The sequence below is a fragment of the Diaporthe amygdali genome, assembly GCF_026229845.1.
Source record: "Diaporthe amygdali strain CAA958 chromosome Unknown NODE_13_length_1014660_cov_65_381101, whole genome shotgun sequence".
NCBI classification, from domain to species: Eukaryota; Fungi; Ascomycota; class Sordariomycetes; order Diaporthales; family Diaporthaceae; genus Diaporthe; species Diaporthe amygdali.
In genome coordinates this window covers 735,385-762,922 of record NW_026517033.1, presented here as the reverse complement: position 1 = coordinate 762,922, position 27,538 = coordinate 735,385, and the positions used below count along the sequence as shown (strand labels likewise).

Genomic DNA, 27,538 nt, shown 5'->3' with positions numbered 1-27,538 from the left:
GGTTCTTCGTGAATTCTTGGTCAATCCCCCGGCATAAATATACCCAGGCTCAATCCCCCAAAGGAACAATTTTGTAACTAACTTGGTCTCATCAAATTGTAAAGTTGGGAGCCTATCATAGTAAACAGGCTGACGTACAAAAAGGGCTTGGTCCCAGTGTTTTTTTTCTCTCCATGACTAATTACCGGCCTCGCTCGATATACCAACGACGTTGACCAATACTACCCGGCGCTGCAGCACGAGTACAAAATCGGTAGTCTGTCCTGTGTCCATTGTACCACCGACTACCCATCATGCTGGCGAATAGGGTTGTCATTGATCCATCCTCGGACGTACTGCTCTGCCTTGCTGTTACCGTCGTGCCAGTCCGGGAGGTGCACAAAGAGATAGTTGCGGTTCTCTGGCGACATCCAGATCACTTCCTGCCCCATGGGCGATATCAGAACGGCTTCTCGTTGCTTGACCCTCAAGAGGTCTATGACGTCGGCCCATGAGCCTTCCGAAAGCCTGCATTTCCTCAGGCGGATGGCGGCTGTGTGAGGCTCAATTGGTTGCAACAGACTGGCGAGCCTCTCGACATCGAACTGGACTTCCATGAGCGCAATTTTCTGCAGATTGGACCACTGCCGTTGCGGTTCGAGCTCGACGCGCCGCAGACACAGCTCTTTCAGTGATTTGGGTGGAAGACAGGAATAAAGTTGGCACTTCATATCTGGTTCAGGCAACCTGTTCCCGGGGTAAGCATGGCTGGTGTATTTGAACTTTTGCAAATCTTGCAATGCCAGTTGAATCGATCTCGACATTTCCTCAGAAAAAGCCATTGGCTGTGGTCGCCTGGTTCTGGTGATTTCGAAGTGTAGTTCCGAGATGTGAATACTGGGATCATTAAAGGCCGCCAGAAGTGAAGGAATCATCCACTCGAAGCTTCGAGAGGCGTGGGGATGGAATCTGTGAAGTTGTAGCCATGTGGAACCTCGAGGTCTCGCAATCGTGGAAAGGAGGTTGTATATGGTAGCCCGACGTATTGTTTGCTGGTATTGTCGCCCAAAGTCGTTGCAATCGGTAATTTCGATTCTCAGCTTCTGCTTGCTCCTTTGCAATGCATTCAAAACAACGGCAAGAAATTTTTGCTGTGAAACAAAATGTTGCTCGCAGTACCGCAGGCTGTATAGCTCGTGATGAATTCCTAGTCCTGCGAATAGGTGTCGAATTCCCGTCCACCTGCCTGTTCGCCAAGCTTCAATGTAATAGTTGGCGAGCAGACGAGCGTCCTTTTTCATCAAAGGGCTGTAAAGTTCCAAATGTCTAACCATCTCATGCACATATGCGAACTGGTTTCTGTGCAAGAAAGGGTCGTATGCCAGCAGCCGAATGCGGATCATCCTAACACCTTTGCAGATTGCGGGTTGTTCCATTATTGACTGGAGCCGAGTAAGGGAGTTCTCGCTAATGTCCACCCCGACAAATTTGATGAGAAACTCCGAGCTGAGTCTATTGAATTTCCGGCACGTAAGTCGAATACTCTGGATATCTCGAGTGCCCTGATCGTAACGAGCCCTCTCTTCATCATTCTGGCGGTTGGAATCGGGGGGTGTGTCATGGACCGCTTGAAATATTTGTATAAGGATCTCCTCTGGAAATCCAAGCAGTTGCCGGCTCTGCGGATCTTTGATGATCTTTTCGGTGTCCATAGCGCCCATGGTTTCTCGCGAGCAATATGCACCGATTGCGGCGACGAGAAGTGATGCTGATACTGAGACTAAAAAAGATTGACGAGATTTCATGGTAGCAGAATGCAGATTCTATCCGAAGATGATAGACTCGGGGCGGAAAACCTGACCGAGTACAGAATGGTGCGTTATATGAACCCTCAGGGGACTCATTTTGTCCATAATATTTACACGCAATTTTCTTGGTCCAGGCTATCTACTGAGCCCTAGTTCCAGTATATGCGCCACTTGAAAATTTGAGAACCGTGATGGATGGTACACTTTGCTATAGATGACTCTACTACGTTTCAGCGGAGGTATTGCATAGAATGAAAACAGGGGAAAAGAAAGAAGGTAAGACAATAAGGCCATTATCCAAGCCATCCGTTATCAACAAGCAGCCCGCATGACCTGTTATAGATTCCCAAAGACACTAGAAAATTCCTCAAACTAGATTAAAACTTGTTTTTTTTCTTCCGGGAAATATTTCCATGGCCCTGGAGACCGTAGTATCCTCGATCTGGATCATAACTAGACCATGCTCGTGCTGGTGTGCACGCAGAAGGTGGCCAATACCTAGAAAACCGTTGATCAGATCTGGCCCTTTTCAATCAAAATCTGGTCATTACCATCTTACTAGAACGACTGGACCGAGAAGCATGCTGTGAAGGGCCAAATAAAGTGACGGGAACATATGTGCAGCCGCAAGCCAAATGGCGTTCAGGCTCTCGACCTTCAATATCGTCAACTTTTGCACTTTCGCAGTACATGACAAGCCTCTATTTGATTAGCCTCTTACATTTTTATTTTGTTTACTTTCTTAAATTAAAAAATCAACAATAAACAAACAGTAAACCAAGCAGCATCGCTCAGGAATTCACACCGCTCAGCTTCCATGCCATGACGTTCACTTTACGTGCTGAGGCACAACGTAGGGGGCTTATAAATAGTCTCTGTTTTCACTTGCATCTGAAGGCGTTCAGCCAAAATCTTCGGGCGTGAGGAGCCCAGCTTTTATGAAAGACGATAGTTTCACATCAATAGCTGGTGCTTCCCCCCCAATTAATTAAGAGATTTCTACTATCGGTAAAAGCGGAGAAGGCTCTCGAGGCACATTCATCGTTTTCATATCTAACAAGCAAGAAAAGAAGTACATTTGTGTTTCACGCTACCCTGACAGTGTGGCGTCAGAGCACTCAACCTACCGCAGACTACACTGTCGACTTCATCGTCTCTCGCAAGGCGGGGCTCAGACTAATGCACACGATAGCAGGACACAAGCTGGGTGATGAAAGCCCTGAGAGGGTTGAACTCACCATTCGCAAGGGAAAGACACACAAGCAATACAAAAGGGTATACAGCAGAAGGACAACAAGGTCCAACGCGCTGCGAACGGAGACGACTTGGACGCAATTCAATCGGGAGGTTATGATTCCCGTCAAATATCCGCGCCTGGAAATGTGAACTAGTTGAGCACTAGCCATGGCCCGCCTGTGTGTTGGTCCCGTCGTTGAGACAACCGTGCAGCAGGCTCAGCCATGCATAGAGGCATGGTTCAATTGAAGTGGTAATTGGTTGGACGTCATAGCATGCAAGACCTTTGTACAATTGCGCCAGACAGCGAGATCGGACACATCGTTTTTGAAAAGTGAACGAACAAAGCAGGCCGCTCACGAGGTGCAATGATGGATCGGTCCTCAGCAATAAAGTCCATCCACACTACATTGCGCTCTCCAGATGGGTAATCACGTACCACCAACTGTGCTCAGAAAATGAGAACATCTGGCGGACACGAATAAATCTCAACGTTATCCAATGTCATTGACGGTTGACCGAGAGGCCCGAGCCTGTGTGGGACGGCAATTCAGGCCGCCCACGCAGACCGATATGTACGAACTGTACGACTGACTGACTGGCGAACCCTTGAACCCACGAAGCGAAACGAAGCGAAACAGGTCTCTTTTCTTTCTTCCCAGACAGACGGACACACACAAAAAACAAATATAAAGCGGAAGATATGGGCAATGAAGCCTGCTCCATGTGACAAAAAAAGACACCAACGCCATGCGATGCATGCAGATTAAAACGCAGTACTGATCAAATCAATTCGGTGGGTGATTTGGGGGGGTTCGGCCTTCGCCAAGCCGCAAAACCGTCCTCTCCCATCTGTGCCCTCCTCCACTTCCCGGTTCCCTCAAAGCTTCGTCGTTCCACCAGTGCAACCTCGGGTCCGAGATGGCCCACCCAGCACCCGAGCCTAGCCTTCCGTCAGGACCTCAAAGATGCCGACATTCGGCACCTCCTTCTCCACCCGCCCAAAGACGAGCTTGCTCCGCGGCGCCTGCGGCTCCTTGAGCATCTGCTCCATCGAGAGCTCGGGCTCGGACGGCCGGGAGCTTGTCGGGAATGCTGAGAAGTTCGCGGGGGCCGCGGGCGGCGACGACGGTCCGTCGAAGAAGTACTCCGACAGGCGCTCGGCGAGGGCGTCGGGCGTGGGGATGTTGACGGGCGAGAGGAACTGCGGCCTGCTGATGCGGCGGAACGCGCGGGGCTTGAAGGAGTTGGCGGTCGTGGCGGCGTCGCCCGTCGACGTGCGCGGCCGCGGCAGGTCGTGCAGCATATCCATCGCCGAGCCGCTGGCGAAGCTGGGCAGCGGCATGGTGCTGATCCTGTTGAAGTCGGCGCGTGGTGGAGGAGGTGTGCCGCCCTGCTGCTGCGACGAGAGTGGGCTGACTGGGCGTACTTCCTTCTTGGGCTGATGTGGTGTTTCCGGCTCTGAGGGTCCGGCGGCACCGTCGAAGCCGAAGCTGAAGCCGCCGAATTCGTGCAGCGATGGCCGTGACTCGCGCTCTCGTCCGTCGTCGTCGTGTCTCGGTGGGCTGAGTGGCCTCTGCAGCGGGAGTGACTCGATCTCGTGTTTGGCCGACTTCTCCATGGGCAGTATGGGCGTGGTGACTGTCCGCCTCGGGCTGAGTGGGCTCTCGGTGCTGGGCGGGCTGAGCGGCGGGCTCGATGGTGGGCTGGCGGTTAGTGGAGGGCTGATGGGCTCAGTCTGGTGCCTCCCCAGGTTACCGTAGGGCGTCGACACGACACGCATGCTCTGTCGCCATTGCGAGCCGCTCACAGGCCTGGGTTTCTGACGCGGCCAGTCGACGGGCTCGTGCGGTGAGTTCAGGAAGGAGGGCGTCGGGCGCAGGACTTTTGCTTCTGCTCGGGCTCGGCGTTGCTCCTCAAAGTACTCGACGCCCTTGGACACGGGCACATTGGTTTCGGTGGAGCTGTTGAGCTCGTGCAGCAGGTTGTGCAGCTGGTCCTCGTCGAGACCTTCGACCAGGTCGAAGATGTGCTCGACGGACGAGCGGGATCTGACACGGGTTTGGGAAGACATTTCTGCGTCGTCAACCCTTACATGTGCTGTGCTGCGCTGTGGTATGGTGGATTATGTTGTCTTCTAATCTTTGTTTTCCTAGGATTCGTGTCGGAGATCTCGTCTCGATCGATATTCACGGAGGAATAGATGGACGGACACGATTCAGGGGTAAACGTAAACGCAAGGAAAGGAGCGTAGGGTTGCGCAAGGGCGGGAAAGAGTAGACACAATGAGATGCAATGCGGTTTGCGATTCAGAGAGGAAAAAAGGAGTGTGGGTTACTGCTATTGCGTATGCAGAAAACTGAAATGCCTCATGGCATCCGGATGTGAAGATCAAGATTGGTGCCCGGATTCAAGTCAGGGCGTGATGGTGATGGTGATGCTACGACGGGAACGGACAGACAGGTGCATGAGAGAGAAGTGTTTGCGTGCGCAGGAACGGAACGGAACCTTGGAAGGATGGATGGAGAATGGATTCAGGGGGGGCCGAATGGAGCGGAAGTCATGCAATCAAAATCTCAAATCCATCAGCCAAACAGAAGAACCCGCCCCCAGCAACGTTGGCGACGGCGTAATTATTTTCATGCTTCAGTCCTGGCCCAAGCTTTTTTTCCCTGGCCCTCCAGGCCGTCCTCTGCCACCGTCTGCCAGTCTGCTTGTTTGCAACGTGCTCGCACGGTTTCAGGTTAATCAAAGGTAGATCCCAGGGTCGGGCTCAGCTCAATTTCGGCCCACCGTGGAAGCGATGGCGTTTTCTCCATTTATTTGTCCCGGAATGGGAGACCCCTGACGATCGGGCTGTCTGCCAGTGAATGCACGAGTTGAGACAAGTGATCTGCGCCCAGCTGCAGCATTCGAGAGTTTAAACTCGCAGCTGAAATATTGAGCGACACTGCAGATGCCGATACACATTGACTGCCTGGGTAACTATCTGCTCTGATTATTTACGGATGTACGTAGATGGATAGTCTATCTACCTGTCTCGTTGTCATGTCGATGTCGACGACTCTCCGGCCCGGATGAGGACGAGGACGCGGCCAAGCCTTCACCCCTTCAGAATCTCGCTTGCACAAGAGACCGCTTCTGCTTCACCTGCCAGTCGCTCCGTCCCGCGCTTCACTTGACCTAGGCACTTACCTGCTGTGTTGGCGGCCAGTCTAACCGGCTTCGCTGGCCTGTCTATCATGTTATTTCAGGAGTTCAGGGGTCGACCTGGTCCCAGGCCAAGGGCTGCCACCGCACCCGTCTTTCTTGTCTCGGCCCCCAGCCAGGCCAGGCCTGTCTGCAAGCCCTCGGGCCAGCGCGATCCAATGCCCCGGATTCGCGTGATCTCACCTTGCATCCGTACCTGCATCTGACGTGCAGGGCCTGCTGTCAAGCCACTTTTTTACCAGTAGATGGCATTTCGAGGTGCCAATGGTGACAGTAAGTTTGGAGGCTCATGCTTCTGATCGGCGTCATCGAGCCACGACCCACAAGCGCCCTACGACGCAGGAACCCAGCGTCGGAACATTTCTCTGCTGATCAAAACAGTCTCCATGTCCTTTAAGTCAACTTTGCACTACATGTACAGTATTGCTGCTATTGCTCTGAAGCCGGTAGAGGCAGTTTCGATCGGGACTGCTAGCTTAATGTGACGTGCTCTAGCTGAAGTGCGGTGATCTCCGCGCAATATTTCGATCCACCCAACATGTCTAGTCCCGGCAGTTACTCGCGGTCTTCTACGCCTCAATTGCCGAAAAACACAGAACTGTGTTCAAGAGGCGAGAGCACGCACCGAGCCTTCTGTGCAAATAGTGTAGTGTTCCCTCAGACAACATTGATCTATTCAAGATCGAATGTCACATCGTGCCGAGTCAGGTTCATCGTAGGGTTAGTGCTTAGCTATGCTACGACTTAAGCTTTCTTGCTTAGTGCATAGTCCCGGTGCGAGTGCTCTTTGCTAGAGAGGCCATAGTGGAAGCCCATAGCACCGGCTATGTCTGTAATTAATGCCATCGTTCAAAAACCATCATGAGTCGGCGGCTGCACTAGTACGTACCGTACATCCTAGCCTGTCTTAATAGATTCTGGAGTGCAACACCATCACAGAGTGCTTACAGCAATACTCGCTATGATTTCAAGATGAAGTCAGTGTGAACCGGTGAAACATTCGTTCAAGGCGGGTTTGAGTAATTTTTCGGAGCAGTCGTCTATGATGGGAATTCGAAATGCCTAGTAGACAGCGTATTTGAATGCCGAGACGGGCGGGAGTAACTTATGAGACAGTTTCTCTCTGCTCTCCCCTTTCTGCGTCCTCTTTTTGACCCAGCCCGCAAGAATTGCAGCAATGGCTCAGGCCCTGGGAATTGTTACTTCCGAGTGGGGCTATGTCCCAAACACCCTCGGCCTGGTCAATTTCGGAACAGAAGCCTTCACGGGCGACCCTGACCCTTATTTATTATCTAGGTCTGGAACCAACCCGTCGACAATATGGATAGCCGCCGGCGTCGACCCGGAGGGCTCGGGGCCAGGCTTGGGCTACGCGGGCGGCATCATGCCTGATGTTCGCGTGTATAGCCAAAGGGCAGTGCTTGTGGGCAAGACTTTAAATTTTAATGTGAGTACAACTATTCAGTAGCGGTGATCTAGGTGTCTGGAATTACAAGAGAGTAAGCCGACTGTGCTTGCGAAGGTTTCGAGGTTCCGCGGTGAGGGCGACTCGACCCGATAGGCGAAATTTCGCAACACTTATATTTTCAAATACTATTGTTTGGACTGTTTCTTACGACTTGGACGTTCAGCCATGAATGGTTGCTGATCGGTGGCATTTCATAAATCAGGGTGTTTGGTCTGGTGACACAAATAACATCGTGGTTCCCCAAACAGAGCAGGAGTTGGGACACTACACTTTGTTCTCAGGAAACTACGATGGGCGTGAGGGCGGTGATAACAACGTATGGTAAGAACATTTTTTTTTCTATGGCTCCACTGCCCGCCCATCTACAGTGAAGCTCTTCGAATATGCCCTGTTCGCGAAGCGAAACGCCTGCATTGATTGCAGGCAGAGCAGTCACTTCTTAATACATCCAACCACATGGAAAGACAAGATAAAATGGTGAAACATCTCTCATGACTAACCAACTGCAAGTATCGCTTGGGCCACCATTCATTGGCCATCGAAAGGGACAGAGCACGCGTGGTCAGGAGGCTGGGGTCGTGCATGCGAGAAGTTGGGCGCTCAATGGTACTGTGAGTGACTAGACCATGTCCCCCACCCTGTTCCGACAGACTACCGTGTACGAATTTTGAAGTTTCTGACGGAGCACCATAGACAGCGGGATGATTGTCCCTGGCAGCGGTGGTTACGTTCCCGACTGCATCTGGGTTTACAACTGGAACGATGAAAAAGATCTGGATTATCCGAAAGGCACCAACGCAACTAACCGGCCCGTCCAAGGATTCCATGTGAACTGGGTAGACATGAAAACAAGTGAAGACGATCCCCGTCTCAATACCAGCGCAGAAGCTTTGTGTGACAGTCGTTCATTCAGACTGTACAAGAACTATGATCCGCGGGAGCTTAACTTGCGACCGGGTGAAATTGACAAAAGGCCTGACATTGTCCCGACGACAAGTCTTTCTACAACCTCTAAGACGACCACAACTCGAACTTCAACGGAAACTTCCGAAACCACAACTGAGTCAACAACAACAACAGCTGAGCCGACAACAACAAGTGAGCCGACCACGACAACTGAACCGACCACGACAACTGAGCCGACAGCAACAACTGAGCCGACCACGACAAGTGATACAAGTACAAGTGAGAGCACAACGACTGAGCGTACGACGACTGAGTATACGACGACTGAGGAGACGACAACCGAGTATACGACCACCAAGATCACCAAGACAAAGACGGATCCTGAATCGACTACGACAACGCGGTCTGAAAGCTCTGAAGAAACAAGTAGCACAACAATCAGCACCACTAGGTTTCCCTCTTCGTCCACCACCTCAGATTCGTGGATCACCAAGACTATAACCATCGACAAACGACAGCAAGATGCCTCGCACGGCGAGCAGCAGCCGCAGCGGCAGAGGCAGCAGCAACGGCCCCGGAAACCCAGCCAACCTGTCCGTCGAGGCCCAAGCATGGCCGAGAGGTTCGCCAACGTCCTAGTCATCAACAACCACGAGCGGCATACGGCCGAGGGCCTGTGCAAGAGCAAGGGGTCGCGCGGCCCCAGCTTTGCTGATGCCCGGGGCCGGATGTACTGCGACATGGATACCAAGACGCTGTATCCTTTCTGCGACAGCAATGGCAAAACTGGGCATTCTGGTAATGAGAAGCCGTGCTTTGACTTTGAGGGCTCCAACATGCTTCGTGGGCCAGGGGTACAGAAGCGTCAGGCTCCTAGAATCCAGGACTGGCGGCGGGTTTGATTGTGCGCTCTTCCATCGGTAAAAGTATGGAAAAATATGTGCTCGAAAATGTGTTTCTTTTTACAGCTTTCTCACAAGCGGGGAAATCAAGGACAACAGCTAGTAGACACTCCTTAGATATATGACGATTGGTAGATACTCCTTGTAAACATTATCATCGAGATACTCAAGCGGCCTATATTGGATAGCAAAACATTATCGTCGTTGCCTCAATCAAAAGCATATTGCAGCTCGCTCGCATCATGATGGGGAAACAATCTCACACTCATCTGTTATGCAGGGACTTTCAGCCGATGACATGCCTGCCTAAATATGTGTGTTAGAAGGACAAAGTAAGGCGGAGTCTGAATCTGGAAGCACTCACTTTACAGCACTCCGCGATCTCCTAGCCCAAACTTCAATAGGTGCCACTTTTGGGGGCACCCTAACCAGTTGCTTTGCAAGCAGCGTTGGTCAATCCCTAACCCTGACCTCAGGCGAGTCCCGACCCGACTTCAGGACTGACTCTACACATGTGGAATCTAGTTTTGACTCTCAGACCCTCCAACCCTCTACACATGTGCCCCTGGATCTAGACCTGGGGCCTAAAAAAGCAAGCTAACCGCATATGGGCAATCCTTATTCACGATCCACGATCCCCGGGCCCGCCAGGGTCCTCGGCTTCATGGCAAAAAATCTGGGATTTCGACACATTGCCCTGACTCTGCCTGACCCTTTCTCCTGGCCCCAACCGACCAAAACACCCTTAGACCCAATCAGGATGGCGACGGTTCGGACAGAGGCTCACAAACTCGGGTCGCGACGGTGACCACCAGACAAATCTCCTTGCGCCCCTCCTTTGTACAACCTGGTGGCCATCTCTTGACCGACTCGGTGTACCATCAAAACCAAGATTAGCCACCCGTCAGGCCTTCGCTTCTGTCGCCGCCGTCCTCCAGTCCTTTCCCCATCATTCTTCTCTCTCTTTGTGCTCGGGACAGTCCAGATGAGGGCCCCCATTACTCTGCTGCCTCCCACGAGCAGCCTGCCTCGGCTGCGCTGCTCGTCCCCAGACGACCTGACTCTAGACAAGATCGATCGCGCGTTACATGACCTCCGCAACATCTACTGCCCCCTTCCTCGAGCTGCTGCCTTCAGCAAGCCGTCCCTGCCACCCAGCCAAGACGACTCCCTCCTTGTGCCCCGGGCCACGACAGCCAACGCGAGCAGCGGTGCATCGACACCCCAGCCTGTCGACTCCGGATACGCATCGGGCGACGAACAAGAAGCCGACCCTTGTGATACCATAACGGATCAAGACCACGTTGCCGAACTCCGCCAGGACCCCTACGAGCGACAGTTCGCCGTCCGCTGGCTGACGACCCTGATCTCGCGCGCGGACGAGCTGCTGCCCGATGCCGACGAAGATGCACAGCAGCGACTTGTTGATGATGCCTCATACATATTGGCCTCGTTCAGCACTGCGACGGACGCGGACGAGGACGAGGGGTCGGGCGCGATCGAGAGGGAGTTCTGCTTCCCGCAGGACGGGCAGGCGGGCGACAAGATTGAGGTGCGATTGACCGACGGAACTCCGGCCACGGGGACGGATCACACGGATGTGGGCTTGCAGAGCTGGGGCGCGTCGATTGTGGTGTCGGATCTGATGTGCTCTTACCCAGAGAGGTTCGATCTGACTGTCGAAAAGCTGGGTCGCGCGCCGCGCATCGTCGAGTTGGGCGCCGGGACGGGCTTGGTGGGCATCACTATGGCCAAGTTGCTTCCTCGACTTGGTGTGCCTTGCGCAAAGGTCATCGCGACAGACTACCACCCCGCTGTGCTTGAAAATTTGCAAAGTAATATTGTCGCAAACTTCACCGAGCGAGACAATGCCGCTGTTGAGACCTGTCTGCTCGATTGGTCGAATCCCTGCCTCGACCCGCCTCTTGACATTGCAGCAGAGATGCTCATTGCGACAGATGTGGTCTATGCCCCAGAGCATGCAGCCTGGCTGCGCGACTGCGCCGCTAAGTTGCTTGCCCGCGACGGTGTTTTCTGGCTCATTGCATCGGTTAGGCCTAATGGCCGGTTTGAGGGCGTCACCGATACCGTCGAGACATCCTTTGCGGATGTCAAGGACTGTCCCAAGTCGGAAGATGGGAAGATGGTATTGCGGATTGTGGGCAAGGAGAGGCTGGAGAAGAGGAAGGGTGTCGGGCGAGCTGACGAGGTTGGATACAAGGTGTTCCGAATTGGCTGGGTGGAGATGGAATAGACGGAGGCATCATGACGAAACGATATACACGCGCAATATGGAAGCGATAGAGGTAGACATCATTACTACCCCAGATAATTAGACTGGCATCGTAGAAGAGAGAAGATAGACGTTGTAGAAAGCAACAGGTGGTTAGACTAGAAATAGAATAAGATAGAAAGAGGTCGCGTGTGCTTGATGGTGGTGGTCTGATTCTCCTCCACCTTGGCATCTGCCTCTCCAAACTCAAATGCTCCCGCGTGCCGACCCCTGTCGGAATGTCCTCCAATGCGACCTCATTCCCAAGACCAGTCTGGCGGCCACGGAACCGCTGGCTGCCTCCCCACTCTCATGCATATCAGCTCCTCTCCCGCACCTCACCTCCCCATGTCTACATCTTTGATGCTGCGCATGATGGACCCGGCCCCAGGCGCGACATCTGAAATGCAATGCAGCTGAGGCCATGGGCTGCTGCCTCTCTTCGCTGCTGCTCACAACGGAGAGCTTTCGCCTCATACCAGTACAGGCCACTCCCCGATGCGTCACAATGTCTGGACCCTGAGAAATTTGTCCGTCTCCTGGAGGTGCGGAGGCACAATGGAGAAGGACGTCCGAGCAGTTCAAGCAATGAGCTTAGCTTCTCGTTGAAGATATTCAGGCTGTCCCAGACACCCGAATTCGAAGCCCTTTCCTACACTTGGGGTGATCCGTTGACGCCTTTCTCGAAAGCTTGCAAACCAGAGTCGGACGAGCGCTCACAATTGCAACACCATTTCCGCCATCACAGGAGCAGAGACTCAGTCCCACACATCGTTGTTGACTCCCAGTCTCTTGCAGTGACGCCCAATCTCCTTTCTGCCTTGCAGATGCTCGCCTCAAGGTCCTCTTCTATTACAGCCACCATCAGCTCGAGGCAGCACCCTTCTCCGCTCTTACGCGGCCTCTCCTGCAAACCTCAGTATTTCTGGATAGACGCAATTTGTGTCGACCAGTCCAATGTCTTGGAGCGGAATGCTCAGGTCGCTATCATGGCAGATGTGTTCCGCTCGGCGCAGGGTGTGATTATCTGGCTTGGGCCAGAGGACCAATTCACAACAGACGCACTCGAGGTTGTCGAAGCCATCTCGCCCTTGATAACGCTAAGGTCTTCTCATTTGAGCTCCAAAGCGAAACAGGCTTGGGACGACACCAGCTACACAGACTTTTTCGACAGCAGCTGGTATTCGAGAGTCGCCGAGGCCATCGGGCTGCGGGGCAACATCACCCACCACCAATGGCTGGGCCTTCTCGCGCTGGTCAGCCGGCCGTGGTTCCAACGGGCCTGGGTGGTTCAGGAGCTCGCTCTCGCGAGGCGGGCCACCGTCGTCTGTGGCGACCGCATGGTCTATTGGACCCAGCTGGCCACGACGTTATCCTTCATACACGCCAAGCGGTGGTACCACCACCTCTGCACCGAAAAGATGCGGCACATTCCTAGCGTTCGCGACGACCCGGGCATTTATTCCGATTTTCTGACTTCGCGGACCGAATTCCCCCCGGGAGCTCTCTCGCTCATGCGCACTCGGAAGATTCTCAGACTCAGGGAACGGGCTCGCAGCCACCATGTTGACTTGGTCGGCGACCGTGGTCCTAGGGCCCAGGACGTTGGGACTGTTCCTGGTAGTGACAGTGATGCTCTATCCCAACCTGTCAAAGCTGCACCGGACCCTATCCCTCTCGACCGGCTCATACAAGTCCACCGGGATAAGCTCGCCACGGACCCTCGAGACAAGGTGTACGCCTTCGCTGGTCTCGCGGATACGAAGACGTCGGTATGTGGAGCACCGGCGACGTCTATCTGGCCGGACTACGAGCTTCCAGTCCAAGATGTCTATACGCGGTTGATGACGCAGCTACTGTTCGCCCATCGAGGCCTGCATATGTTGTCACACGTGCAGGATGCAAGTCTTACGAAGCTGGAGGGTCTGCCGAGCTGGGTCCCTGACTTCAGCGTCCAGCTGTCGCCCTACCCGCTTCGGTTTCGTGGCGCGGTATCTTGGTCGGCCTGTGGGAATTCGCGATGGGAGCCTCCAGTGAGCGACGAAGGCATGAGCCGAGGAATCCTCCGTGTTCAGGGGTCAAAGATCGGCGTGGTCGAGGATACTGCATTGTTGCAGCACGAGGCGGAATGCTCGACAGAGTACTGGGCTAGTATTGTGAACCTAGCACTGGGTCTGGATGAAAAGTACCCCCAGCTCCCAGACTGGACCATGGCCGGAGCGATGCCCCAATCTCGTCTCGAGGTCCTTTGGCGAACGTTGATAACGGACGTGTACTCACGGCAACACCCAGCACCGCGTCATTGCGCGAAATTGTTCATGGAGTACATCCTGAACCTGCAAATCAGACATACCCTAGCGCCGTGGTCTGATATTGACTTCATGCCACACCAGAGTCATACTCACGCCCCGGACGTCCAACCACGCTGGCATGAACTGCTCAAATCAGAGCCGGAAGGCCTTGCCGAGTACAAGAGGTGCATGACGACGATAATGGAAGCCATTTTCCAAGGCTCATACTCGCCGATAAATCTAGCAGAGCTGCAACATGAGTTTGATATCGCCAGCGGCAGTTCAAGGCGACTGTTTCGGACGGACAACGGCCTTCTTGGGACAGGTATGAAGTCGGTCAGGAAAGGCGACGAGGTCTGGGTACTGGCTGGCTCCAAAGTGCCGATGCTTGTGAGGAAGAGACCGAATCTTGATCGTGGCAATGAGTTTTCCCTGGTCGGCGAGACGTACGTCCATGGCGTTATGCACTGGGAGCGCAGCGGGCATGATTTCCCTGAGCTAAAGTATATCATTTTGAAGTGATAGAGCAGAGTGGCCAGCATCGAGCTGTGCCATAGTTCTTTAAACGGCAGGTTCCAAGCTACGGCTAAGTTAGAACGGTAATCCTGTCACCTGAACCGAGTTTTGCGCCGTCTGCCAGCAACCTTGATGCTGTTCCATTCGCCACCTGCGTTGCACTTCTTCCTCAGATGTTCCGTCGAATCTACATGTCTTGTGCCAATCTTGACATTTGAATCAGCATGGCTATCGTCATTGACAGAATTAATAAAGAGGCATCCGATGTTCACGACGCCATCAAGGCGTCAGCATGAAGACTGCTTCCGAAGCTGAGGGCCAGATGTACGATGACTTGGCTGGTCGACTTGCAGTGATCACAGGCGGACGTGACTCGATAGGCCTGTGGACACCCAGAACTTTTGATTATCTGGTGATGATGTTGACCCTTCTCGATGGGACTGTTTCGTCGAGTGGCTTGTTCTGGTGCCAGATCTGCAGGTGAGTACGCCTTGCCACATGAGCCGCACGTCCTGTGCCTCGACTTTCGGCATGATTTTGGAAAAGGAGTGGATGGATCGGGAGGAAATTGAAAACGAATCCGCCGCACCAAATTTCAACGCAGCAGCAAGTATTAGATGCTTTTGAAGAAGAAATCTTCTCCACAGTATTCAGCCTAAGCCAATGTTCTTGAATAAGGCTTCAGCCAGCCTGTTTACGCGTACGCGCAGTATCCCTCAAGTGCTCCCCAAAACCCTAGAGCCAAATAGAGAATTTGGCTCCTGCGATGAGTCAGCAGACAACCTCATCGGTAGCTTTGCCTTTCCTTCGTAAATACATGAACACCGCCGGTTACTCTTATGATGACCTGGTTTCATCAACGAATCGCAGCCCATCCAGTGGCTATCAGTCCTGCAGGAGGCTCGAGGGAGGGTAATGTCGGAGGAGCAGCTTAACGCTCGCAGCAGAATCCATCTCCTGAACCCCGACGTGTTCCAAAGCCGGGCGATATTTGGATCGAACTAAAGGCCCACCAGCTCATAGTGCTAAGAGATTTGATGGGTGTGAGATGGTCGCAAACCTCAAAATTCATGGAACGGTCGGAAAAGACATGCAGAACAAAGTATGAGCGTATCAAGAACAAGGGAGTAAAGGCTGGGGAAGATTCGGCCCAGCAAGACGTCGGCGCGCCGCAGGATGCCACCACACGTGAAAACACAGGAGTAAGGATCAAGTGGACGGCGGAAATGGTGAGTGAAAACTCGCAGAGGGGGATCGAATTTACAGGGATGGCGTCGGAGGCATTGGTTTGGCTTGGGAATCGGCCAAGCTGCGCTCCGATGCAGAGAGACTTAACAAAACACTTGCATGGGAGACGAGCTGAAAATAATAATCACGGACTTTCAGGAAGTTCATGTCAGATGCCAGAGATTCGAGGCAAAGGTGAGCAGAACGTCAGCATGGTCTTTGACTCAGGGGCCACGCGAGTGACAGCTGCGCGAGGCTCATCAGATTTTCACTGGACACATGGGTTTGGATGCTTCTATGTCTGGCTATAGGCACCTCATTTTGGATTCTTGGTACGATATTCTGGAAGTAGCAGCGACATCAATGTGATAATTTCTCGTAGAGTCAATGGTACTCCCTTTCTCCGAGTGAAAAAAGAGAACAACAACTGCTCAACTTAGCTAATCTAGTGCTTCAAACCGTTAAGAATCGAAGCGGCATATGAGAATCTTGAGATGATTTTGGGCCATGAAGGGGGCGTTATCATTTCAACGGGCGAGCTCTTTGGTTATCACATCTGCGGGTGAGTAGGAATTGTCGGGCGAGCCACGGTACATGCCTCGAGTCTCACGCTGAGTCCACTAGGAGTTTGTGATTTGGCGACGATCATTTCATGACTGAGAATCTTACAGTTACTCATTGTATATTCCATATAAATACTTCGTCTGTTTTGTCTCTGGATCCCCAATTTTCTCAAATCTTCTAAGCCCCTACACGATTTACCAAATCCACAAATCCACTCGGATTCCCGCGTCATCACAAAACAAAACGACCAGAGAGCATCATTGTCAGACAGATAGCAAAATACCAACTATACCCTCAATATATTCCAATATGTCCGATCAGTACCAGGATCGTGGAGGTGGCCAATCCTCTGCTCGAGACGCTCCTCGACAGACCCGACCTTACGCTGTGGGTAAGCCCATTCACAGTTATGCGGAATTTCTCGAAACTGCTCCACCAAATTTCGTACCAACTGCAGATGCGGCTTCTGGGGCAAGCCAATCACAAGCCTCATCAATGAATTTCCCACGGCCGCCGCAGGGGCAACAACCTCACGAGCAGCAACAGATACAGCAAGCTCCGCCAAGTTTCGCAACAGCAGGGCATACGCTCCCTGAGGCGAATCAATCACAAGCCCAATTGATGAGACTCGCACAGCCACCACAGGGACAACAATCTTATGGACAGCAAAAACGACAGCAAGCTCCGCCAAACTTCGCAACAACAGGTTATACAACTACCGGGACAAATCAACCTCGACTCCCATCGATGAATCTCCCGCAACCACCACAGGGAGCAACAATAGGGTATGCGATCCATGGGCTGAATCAACCACGAGACCCATCACTTAACTTTCCGCAGCTGCCTCCGCCAAACTTCAGACCAACAGCCCATGTGGCTCCTGATGCAAGTCAGTCACGAGCCTCATCAAGAGACTTCCTGCAGCCGCCTCCGCCAACTTTCGGACCTACAGGATATGAGGTTCTTCGGGCAAGTCATCCACAAGCCCCATCAATGAATTTTCAGCAGCCGCCACAGGGGCAACTACCTCGTGAGCAGCAACAGAGACAGCAACAGCTACAGTCGCAGTCACAACATGGCAGAGGAAGCCAAGCCGGGCGACAGGGAGCTTATAGGCCAGGCGAACATGACTTAAATCCTCCACGATTCGCAATGGCGCATTGGACTGAGGCAGACAATGCCAAGCTTCGGGAGTTAAGGGCTGCAGGGCTGGAGTGGGAAGATGTCGGGAGGGAACTTGGCCGGACTGGCCCCGCTGCCCGACAGCACGCTGACGATCTTAAAAAGAGAAAAGGCAAAAAAGACCGAGCTGGGTCAAGCCAAGCTAGACCAAGCTAAAGTGGACCAAGCCAGGCCCAGCAATACAGCCAAGCCCCTTCGCAGCATCAGGCACGGCATTGGCCCTGAAGGGTCATTGCTTCAGCACGACGGAGGCCGGTGCAATATGGGAGCATCGCAGGACAGATTGGCAGAATGACAATATATTTTTGGGACCAGGTACGTGCGAGCTGAAAATGCGCAAAGGCATACACGGCAGTACCTGATTATTTTGGACTCCTTGGTTCTCTTCATGGTTTGGAGAAAACAATTTTGGACCATATAAAATTTAAAAGAAGAAACAAAAAAAAAAGGAGGTAGCAGTAATATAAATCTGACTACTTCCCCAAAAAGTCAGCCCAACCCGAGGTGAAAAAGAAGTAACTTCGCTCGCTTCGGCTGCCCTTACCACTCGTATTCTTGACCTGTTGGTGTTGTTGTTGTCCCATTTCTCCTTAAGGGTACCAGCACGTTCGGAATGTTGTGTCAAAACATCATACAAGGCCGGCCATCCACCGCCAAGGGTGCGAATTTCGATGGGGCGACCAGTCTTGACATTCACGTAGGTGACGGAGCCTTTCACTTGGGCAAGAATGGCCTGCTGCTTGAGCGAATAGAGAGATGTGGTTCCGTTGTTACGCGTTGGCTCAATGCCGTTCGTGCCGGTGAGCCGCGATGAGCTGTCTCCAACGTAAGCTTCCTTATTTGATCAAAACGACGAATATTTATCACACATGGGAACGACAAAGCTTCACACGCACCGAGTCCAGATACTTGACCTGCCTCCGGATGTCCAACTCGTGCTTACGTACAATAGGCACAATAGTTCAGGCGTGAATCATGCCATCGTATCCCTGCTCGCTGAGGAACTCCTCGTAGCTCTCCACGAATCGATGGAAGCAGGTGCCCAGGAAGTGAATCTACTGCGAATGCAGAACATGGCCGAACGAGTCCTGGTCCTCAGCCCAGACGATACCACGCTCGGCTATTGTACTGGGGTCATAGCCCATGGCCTCGAGGGTAAAGAGGTCGCTGGCACGGAGGGCTGGATATGCATCAGTATTGGGATGCGGTTTTGGGGCACCGGCGTGTGAATAGGGTGAGAGGTGTGCGGCCGGATCGTGATGTCACCATTGGACTATTTTACCATCATCAGTGCGGGAAACCGGCTTTATTTCAGGCTCACGAAGGTTGCAAGAAACCTGCAGAGACCCTGCTGTCAGTGTCTACCTAGGGCCTTGTGTATTATACAAAAGGCTATGGGAGGATTGACCGATAAATGGTGAGCCAGAAATATGATTGAGGGAGTGAGCAGTAATGCATTGCGCGAGGAAATCTGATTCAGCGGGAATTAGCTTTAGAAGAATTTCTGCTAAGTTTGACCCTAAGAAGAACACTCGGTCACGACAGAATCTGAGCAGTCAAGATCACGAATATAAATTACTCATGACCATGTTCAGATGATATTGGATCGTTCAGGGAGCGTTGGATTGTCAAAAGGCTTGTTCTCCGGGTACTACGTTTGCAGATGAATAGTACGTACCAGGTGAGCCACCGCCTGTGACTCGACTCTTATCCATTTCGTCAACGGACGAGCTTTGGCAATCAGTGGTTCATAACCGATACTGTACCAGTCACTAACTTTCTTCATCATATAAATACTTGGGACTTCTCCCCTTTGAACCTTTTTCCCTTCCGTAGCTTTCTCCAGGCCCCCAAGACTCGGTCAAGCGTTCACCAAATCGACAAACGCATCAATTTTGTCCTTAAAGCACAGCCAACAGCTACCACAACTGTTTATTTGGAAACGACAAAAAAGCCATCTTCAATAAAACCGACATGGCCGAGCAGACTAAATCGTACAGAGCTCACCCGAACTCTACCGCCAGTGCCTCCCGCCAAATCTCGGCTCCCGCGTACGTTCAGCATGCTCCCTATCTCTCGCTCTTTCCTCGAGTTGCCAATGAGTATTCCGGGGAAATAGGCTATGCAAATCCTGGAACAAGTCTACAGGGAGAATCATCAACGAATCGACCTTCTGTGAGTGAGGGCTTCGGCGGCACAATGGCTTATGTCACCGGCCCGCAGGGTGGCACCCAATCTCACAATATGCCCCCGAGTCAACTCGCAAACATGAAAGTGCCTTTTGCCAAGAAGGAGCTACTACAACCACAGCCAAGGGAACTGACTCCGGAGGAACGAATGCAGCTTCAACAAGAAAACGAGCGACGAGAACAGGCGCGCCTTGAGGAGGAGCGTGAGCTGGAACGACTTCAGGATGATCTCCTACGAGATCTGCGGTTCCGTATGAACCCGGAGGCGGAGCAACAGAGGCAACGACAGCAAATGCAGCAGATGCAGCAGATGCAGCCCATGCAGCAGATGCAGCCCATGCAGCCCATGCAGCCCATGCAGCCCATACAGCAGCCTTACCCTCAGCCAGGAGGCCGAAGCACAGAACCATCTCTCGGAGGCAGAGCGGATCTCGAGCCCCGAGATAGAGCAGGTGACTCTTGGCCGGACGCAGAACTCACCATCCTTTTCAGGTTGAGAAACGAAGGAAAGACTTGGTATGAGATTGGGAAGGAATTGGGTCGGACATATACATCTTGTAAATCGATATATTACAAAAAAAAAGGGCGAACTCAGACAGCCGCAGTCTCACGCTCAACCTCAAGAGAAAGTATTCAAGAGATGGACAGAAAAAGAAAACAAGATGCTCGTGACGTTGAAGGATGAACAACATTGGGAGTGGGAGGCAATCGAAGCGGCAATGGGTCGGTCAAAGAAAGCCCTTCAAACACAATATGGCGAGTACAAGAGGCTGCAACGACTTAAAGGACGCTAAGCCTAGCAATATAGCGAAGATCTTTGGAATCGTCAGAACGGGTACTCAGAATCACGGTACTGGTTGTGAAGAATCACTTCTGTGGCATGAATGAGCACGTAGAGCCCTGGACGATCATGGGACTGATGAGCAAACAGGTATGGACTCTTATTACAGGTACGTGTAAGGGAAAGGTACGAAAAGGCATACACGGCAGTACCTGAATATTTTTGGACTCGTTGCTTCTTTTTTTGGTTTGAAGCAAACACTTTTGGACGGATTAAAATTTAAAAGAAGAAAAAGAATAGGAGATAGCAATAATATCAATCTGACACAAAGTGTGGAAAGGATGAAAGGGAACTCAGCTGGAGATGGTGTACTGATTGCTGGTCTCACCAACAGAGAGTCTTCCTCAGTAGCATTAGGATTCCGATGCGGGGCTATTGCAAATGTATAACTGGTCAGACAGGCATATACCGTGATGAAAATAATGACCAAGACCAAGCCATGACGTGCCGACCATTTGCAAATGTCAGCACTTGAGAATTCGGGACTTGGCAAATAATTACATCCCACGAGCACTTCCTGTATCTTCGGTCACCAACCATCTTCGCATCCAAACCCAGGTGTTAAGACCTGTCTCCCAAACATGGCGTCGCATAAGCTTTTCCAAGATATCCCACCCTTTCCGGATGACATACCCACGGCGTCCATGCAGACCATCTCGCTGGCAAGTCTGCATTCGGGCAATGAGGCCGCCGCCCAAAATCTTCTGGCCGCCTGTCAAGAACTGGGTTTCTTCCTGCTCGACCTGGATGGCGACGTGCTGGGAAATCAGTTGATAAAGGAGATTGATCAGCTCTTCTTGGCCGGTAGAGACATCATGGACCTCCCAAGGGAGACCAAAGAGCAGTACCTGCACGATGTCCCAAGAAGCTTTCTCGGGTAAGCTACTCTCCTGGATTTGATCCTTTTTTTTCTTTCTTTTTTTTTTTTTGGTATTGGAGTCTCAATTCCATGCCCATCTTACACATGAAAGGTTCAAACCTCGTGGCTCTGCCAAAACCGAGACCGACGAACCAGATCGGTTTGAATGGTTCAATGTGGGCCAGGACGGCCTCATGGGAAACACGACTCTGCAGCCGCTCCCGCCGCTCGTACACACCCACCTGGAACTCTTCACCTCGTTTTTGATCCATGGCCGAAGTGTGATCGCCACGATCAGCTCAGCCATCGCGACCCAGCTCGGTCTACCGACGGATACCTTCACATCCTTGCAGGAGCCCACCAAGCCCTCCGGCACTGTCGTCCGCCTAATCAAAGCGTTCGCAAGTCCAGCCACAGAGGACCTCCGCACAAGCATGATCCACCACACCGACTTTGGAACCATCACCCTGCTCGCAAACGTGCTCGGCGGGCTTCAGATCCTGGCCCCCGGTCGGTCCCCTGCAGATGACTCCGCCTGGCTGTGGGTGCGGCCGCGTCCGGGCTGTCTGGTGGTGAATCTCGGCGACGCCATGGTCCAGTGGACGGGTGGCTTGCTACGCAGCAATGTTCATCGTATCAAGTATGCCCCGGGTGCACAGCGCTTTCGCGATCGGCTCAGTCTGGCTCTTCTTGTCAGGCCCGAGCGCAATGCACGCATGAAGAGTTTGGTTGGCGACGGAGACGATGACGAGGACAGTCAGCTGACTGCTTGGGAGTGGGAAGTCAAGAAGGTTATGGCGTTGACGAGGGGAGATACCGTCGCGCAGAGTCAGGGAGGGAAACAACATGCGATGAAAGCTAAGAATTTTAGCATTAGTGTCTAGTGTGGTCGTATTACCGATATGTAGTTCTCTCACTCATGCTGTTCATCAGAAGACCAGACAGGGCGATCTTTCATACAATATTCATGCAACCTAGTGACTCTGCTGCACCCACTCATCTGTTATAAAAGACTTGGCGGCGGACAAAAGCTGGCGGCGGCGGCGGTGGTGGGGAGGGAGACCGGCTACGGTAACCACCCAGCCTCTCCCTCTCCACGACTCTCACCATTTCTGCAGCCCTTACACGGCGGTCATACATAGCGTCTCCATCATAATACTCATCGGGAATCCTCTGGTAGCCACCCCTCACATGCGAGCCAAATGAGGCAGCCCAGCGGAGGATATTACCCAGCTCACCGGTCCAAAGCAGCCCAAAGAAGACGACAGCCGCCGTGACCGGGATGGCTGTGGCCCAATACACCCACTGGCCAAGGTCCATGTCTCGCACGTCCTTTGTGTTTATGCCAAATATGCTCGCAATAGAGCTCAGTGGGAGAAATATGACAGTCACGATGGTGAATGCATAGATGGCGCGCTCCTGGCGGTCTTTGGTAGTCTCGACTTTGTTTTGATTCTGCAAACACTGTCAGCATACATGCTCAGGGAGGCAAAGCTGTAGGTCCACTAGTTGGAGTGGTGTACAAACCTCTTCTTCCAGCAGCGAGGCTTGGTATCGAAACTCGCCAAACTCCCGCTTTCGACGGTCAATGTGTCGGAAACACTCCTCGGTAAACAGCTTGCGATATCCACCCGCATCTGTAGGTGCCAGCTTGAAGTCAGGGTTAGACTGGGTGGTGTCGTAGTACACTTGTGCGTCCTCGTCATAATAAGCGGAGTGTGTACGGTTGTCTCGGTCATATGTTACTGTCCGATTTGAAAAGTCGTTGTCTTGGTATCTAGATCTGGCATATGTGTGGGATCTTGTATTTTCGGCATTGTACATGGGCGATCTCACTGAGACGTCGATAGTCCTTGGGGAGGACCTGCTCCTGGGGGAGTTGCGCCTTGAGCTTGACTCGACCCGGCTTCTGTAGCTCTCATACCCGATGTTGGGGTTGTCCATAGACGTCATGTACTCGTTACTTGCTACTTGTGGCTTGGAGTTCGTTTCTAGGACATCCATGATTCGATGTTGAGCGTCGAGAGTTTTCTGTATGACCGTGATTTCCTGCTTCAGGAGCCCTATTCGGCGTTCATGTAATCGATCCGAAGGCTTGTTTGCAATATCGGCCGCCTGGTCATCATGAATTGTCAACTGTGTGTGCGGAGCAATGCTTCAATCTTTTTGGAGATATTACTAACCACAGACTCAAGATACGCGGAGTATGTCTGACTGATGTCAGGGAGACCTGCCGTCGAATCTTGAAGCATCTTCAGGCTCATCAATGATAAGAGTTCCATTGGTAGAATCACAGCATTCTCCGTAAGAGATTTTGTGAACATTGACTTGACGATCTCCTCGATGCCTCCCTCAATGAGCAGCTGAGCAATAAGAAGGAGAGTTTCGCTCATAACTTCATCGTATGGAACAAAAATGAGACTCATCGTAAGATGCAGCCAGGCATTTTTGAAGTCGTCGGGAATGGTCATGTTCATCTGGCTAGAACTATCCGAGTATCCAAAGGTTTCGTTGAATGAAGCGATGGTGACGGTTAGACTTCTCATAACCCTGATGACAAAGGAACGATGCCTGCGAATCCTTTTGGCTAGCGGAGAGCCCTCTCTAGGATGCTGCTCGAGAAATCAGTCAATTTTTAAACGTCATTTGAAACAACAAAGACATTTCAAAGCCCTTGGTTCTCACCTCCACAAGAAATTTCAAGGCACCCCAGAACTTGCCCACAGTTGCCACCTCTACATGCGCCGGGAAGAAGAACCGAAAAATAGTGTCGGCAGCATTGAATATGTCCACGTCTTCCTCATAGTCTTGTTGGTCTTTGCTTGAGGAATCCAAGGATTGGCTCAGATGAGAGCCCCGCTTTTCCAATATTCCGTAAACATCGTTGCGGGAAGAAGGATTACAACCTCGGTAGGCTTTACGATCAGTAAAGTTTGTCTGGTTCAGAAGGAAGTCTTCGACCTCGAGGAGGTGTTCGTTCAAGACTGATTCGTCAACACCCGAGGGCTGCGAGACCCCTTCAAGGAATGCAAAGATCGAAATGGACTCAGGACTGGGGATTGAGTTGGTCCTGCTTGCATGATCTGGCTTCCAGTCCGGGGAAAGCTTTTCAGCCTGCTCGACGCTAGACTTAACTTGAGGCCCACTGGCCTGTTTGTTCTTCGTAGAATCTTGAGTGCTTGAAATTTGGGTACCACCTGGCAATTGTTGAAGACGTCGTGGAGGTGGTTTGGGATCGGGTCTGGTTTGCATTTAGTCTCGTAGAGAAGAGAGAAGATGAAGAATCATCTCGGCTTACCCGATATCAACGTCCATGACCAAATTCTTGTTGACGCGTTGGGCGCCGTGCCAGATTCTGGGCCAGTCTTCTGCACTGATTTGGCGTTTGTTTATGAAAAACACTACTCGCCTAGGCCAAAACTCTCGGAAGTGAGACAAGAAGTCCTTTATCATGTTAGCGATCGTCACTCGTTTGAATAAGATCTGGAGGTAGTGGAGCTTACTGTCCAGGTTTGGCATTCTTCCAAGAGGAATGCCCAAGTAACAGATCCGCGATAGGATACCATCAGCCGTGACTTGGCTGGGGATATGACATTCTCTATTGCAATTTTAGTCATGCTCCCTCTGGACTCAGCACAAAGTGTATCTTCGGTCATCCGTCCATAGGTCAGGAGCAGAGCTGCAAATGATACGAATTAGTGCCATGTTCCAATGCGTGCGCAAGAAAGGCGAAGGGAAATTGGAGAAGGTAGGTTACATTTGTCGATTATTAGGCACCACAGCTGCGCGATGTGGAAGCAACGTCCGTTGGCTGCCCGGCCGTTCTGACACACTGCCTGTTGCATGTCGCGCTCACGGGCACTCTTTGAGAACTGCGCCTGAAGAAGCGTCTGGACGGGGAATTCAGATGACTTCTCAGCAGAGAGTAGACCAGAGTAGTTCTCAAGACTGAAGTACGGAAGGCAGACCCATATCGCGGTCCGAGTGACGACACTGCGATCCTTGCCGCCATCGGGTATTTTGTACGGAACAACTGATGGCTCCATGTACTGTACATCTTTACCGTTTGACGTCTGTATAGTTTTGACGAACTTGCGTTTGACGCGAGGGAGAAGTTGGGCAATTGCTTTCCTCTCTGAAACGTTCAGGGTAGGGACCTGGGATGCGATAGTCTACATTTCTTATTAGCAGACGCCGCCATAGAAACAACACTGCTCTATAATTACCGCAAAATCATCAAAGTCCATGGAAGATCGTGTGGTGTGTCTGCCAGACCTATTAGATATGATTGGTGGCTCCAGAAAAGGAGCATTAGACCTACATCCATCTGAAGAGATGCTTCTGCTTGACAGCGGTAGTCCTTTGCACAGACAATTTCACAGTATGCGGGTCTCCCAAACGGCTCTCACCAGTATACCGAGACTCGAAAACATAAGTAGCCCGAACACGTGGTGTTCCATTCTCCTGCGGTACTGAGCCATTTTCGGATTTTTCTACATCCTCTTCACGAGAAGAAGATGGCGCCCGTGATGCGCGAGAAGGAGAGAAAGAGTAGACTGTGGAGCTATCATTTTCAGTATATCCAGATTCGCGGCGGGAGGTATGGTATGATCGAATGACGACCCTTTCCACAGATTCAGACGAGTCGCTGCTGGAATTGTATTCGTCATCGTCTTCGAATCTAGTTCGTTTAGATCGAGATCTTGCGTCGCTTCTCCGCTCAACCACTATCGGCGATGGCGACCTGTGACGAGGGGTTTCGCTTGTTCGCCGACGATTGAGTTCCTCATCAATCAAGGAGCTTGACTGAGGTGCTGGTGAGAAATGATCATTTTCTACCCTTGTGGCCACCGCTTGAACGTAGTGGACCGGTGGCTGGGGATAAAATGCTTGCTGGGGATAATATGTTTCTGGTCTTGGGCCTGACGAGGGACCAGTCGGAAAGACCGGTGCATAGTAGACAGGCTGGAGGAAAGAATCAGTCGCATATTTCGCATTATATGCCGAACATTCGGATAGCCTCACCTGCGCATGATGACTATAGCCTGGCCCCGGCGGAGGGGCATACGTCGTACCTGGAACAGCGGTAGGTTGCGTATGCTGCTGTTGAGCACCTCCTAGACGGGCCGGCAATGTTTCACGACGGCGGGGCGGAGGAAAGTCCATGCTTGAGTGGCATCTGGTGACTGAATGTCGAAGTTTCGCCTTCAATGAATCTTACTGGTATGTCCTATTAAACCACTGTGTGAAGGATTTGCGGCTGAACGAGCGGGGATAAGACCGGCTTCTGCATGCACGTCGCCGGGGCGGATGGGTTGCATTCGCGACCCACCAGCATCGTCCTATTGACAAAATCGGCTTGGCGCCAGTACAAGCCGAATTCTAGACACATAGGGCTGGTCTTTCTGGCAATACCACATGGCCAACCCTAAATGTTTGCTACATGCGAGGCTGTAAATATGTGGATTGAATCGGCTGGCACACTGGGTTTGAGCGCAAGTCATTTGTCCCTGGGAGATGACTTCACGGCTTTGCTTCTTCACATATGAATATCCTGTATCTGGAACTTACATGATCGAACGAGAACGTACTGGACGGTCCTTTGCGTTTCACTGCTTCCAGACGCAGACTAGGTATTCGTGTCGAGAACACTGATCGGACCGTATATCTTGTGCCTAGGTAAGACGGGCTAACCACGTGTAAGCTTGATCTTACAGAGGGTTTCCTCGAGTCGCACACCTATTCTTCTGGTCCCTGTCCATAGTGTGGAGTGCATGCACTGATCGTTCGGATTTTCCTCACAACAATAGACCCATTTAACTCATATGCGCTGATGTCGCGGCACTTGAATGCGGCCATAGGATAATTCCAGCTGAGGCATAGCACTGGGAGACTAAAGAGCGCTAGATGTTTATGGGAACGGTGCAGAGCACACACCATGGCTCGAAAGCAGGGTGCTATGATAGGGCAGTTTGGTGAGAAATTCTCTTGGCAGCTGTCATCGCCGGCCGGAGTGAAAAACTTGGATGATACCAGCTTATTAGGTGGACATTGATGCGAGCGAATCAATGTTCATGAGTGCCTCGAA

At 52.0% G+C, this 27,538-nt stretch overlaps 7 protein-coding genes across 7 annotated transcripts; 4 read left to right on the top strand and 3 right to left on the bottom strand.

Moving 5' to 3' along the window:
• Positions 1-284: 284 nt before the first annotated feature.
• Positions 285-1,700, bottom strand: J7T55_003874 (uncharacterized protein; the record flags this gene model as incomplete). Its single annotated transcript, XM_053143225.1, has 1 exon — positions 285-1,700. The coding sequence occupies one exon, from the start codon at positions 1,698-1,700 to the stop codon at positions 285-287; it is 1,416 nt and encodes a 471-aa protein (XP_052994117.1).
• A 2,266-nt stretch (positions 1,701-3,966) lies between these two features.
• J7T55_003873 (uncharacterized protein) lies at positions 3,967-5,097 on the bottom strand (the record flags this gene model as incomplete). Its single annotated transcript, XM_053143224.1, has 1 exon — positions 3,967-5,097. One exon carries the CDS (start codon positions 5,095-5,097, stop codon positions 3,967-3,969), a length of 1,131 nt encoding a protein of 376 aa, XP_052994116.1.
• A 2,313-nt stretch (positions 5,098-7,410) lies between these two features.
• Positions 7,411-9,509, top strand: J7T55_003872 (uncharacterized protein; the record flags this gene model as incomplete). The annotated part of the gene is made up of 4 exons (XM_053143223.1): positions 7,411-7,680; positions 7,904-8,022; positions 8,212-8,312; positions 8,395-9,509. The coding sequence occupies 4 exons, from the start codon at positions 7,411-7,413 to the stop codon at positions 9,507-9,509; spliced, it is 1,605 nt and encodes a 534-aa protein (XP_052994115.1).
• A 985-nt stretch (positions 9,510-10,494) lies between these two features.
• Positions 10,495-11,763, top strand: J7T55_003871 (methyltransferase domain-containing protein; the record flags this gene model as incomplete). The annotated part of the gene is made up of 1 exon (XM_053143222.1): positions 10,495-11,763. One exon carries the CDS (start codon positions 10,495-10,497, stop codon positions 11,761-11,763), a length of 1,269 nt encoding a protein of 422 aa, XP_052994114.1.
• A 428-nt stretch (positions 11,764-12,191) lies between these two features.
• J7T55_003870 (uncharacterized protein) lies at positions 12,192-14,594 on the top strand (the record flags this gene model as incomplete). The annotated part of the gene is made up of 1 exon (XM_053143221.1): positions 12,192-14,594. The coding sequence occupies one exon, from the start codon at positions 12,192-12,194 to the stop codon at positions 14,592-14,594; it is 2,403 nt and encodes an 800-aa protein (XP_052994113.1).
• A 3,836-nt stretch (positions 14,595-18,430) lies between these two features.
• J7T55_003868 (uncharacterized protein) lies at positions 18,431-18,790 on the top strand (the record flags this gene model as incomplete). Its single annotated transcript, XM_053143220.1, has 1 exon — positions 18,431-18,790. The coding sequence occupies one exon, from the start codon at positions 18,431-18,433 to the stop codon at positions 18,788-18,790; it is 360 nt and encodes a 119-aa protein (XP_052994112.1).
• Positions 18,791-22,446: 3,656 nt separating this feature from the next.
• On the bottom strand, positions 22,447-25,697 carry J7T55_003866 (uncharacterized protein; the record flags this gene model as incomplete). The annotated part of the gene is made up of 8 exons (XM_053143219.1): positions 22,447-22,905; positions 22,978-23,565; positions 23,634-24,062; positions 24,136-24,691; positions 24,749-24,894; positions 24,954-25,129; positions 25,307-25,607; positions 25,677-25,697. The coding sequence occupies 8 exons, from the start codon at positions 25,695-25,697 to the stop codon at positions 22,447-22,449; spliced, it is 2,676 nt and encodes an 891-aa protein (XP_052994111.1).
• Positions 25,698-27,538: the final 1,841 nt, after the last annotated feature.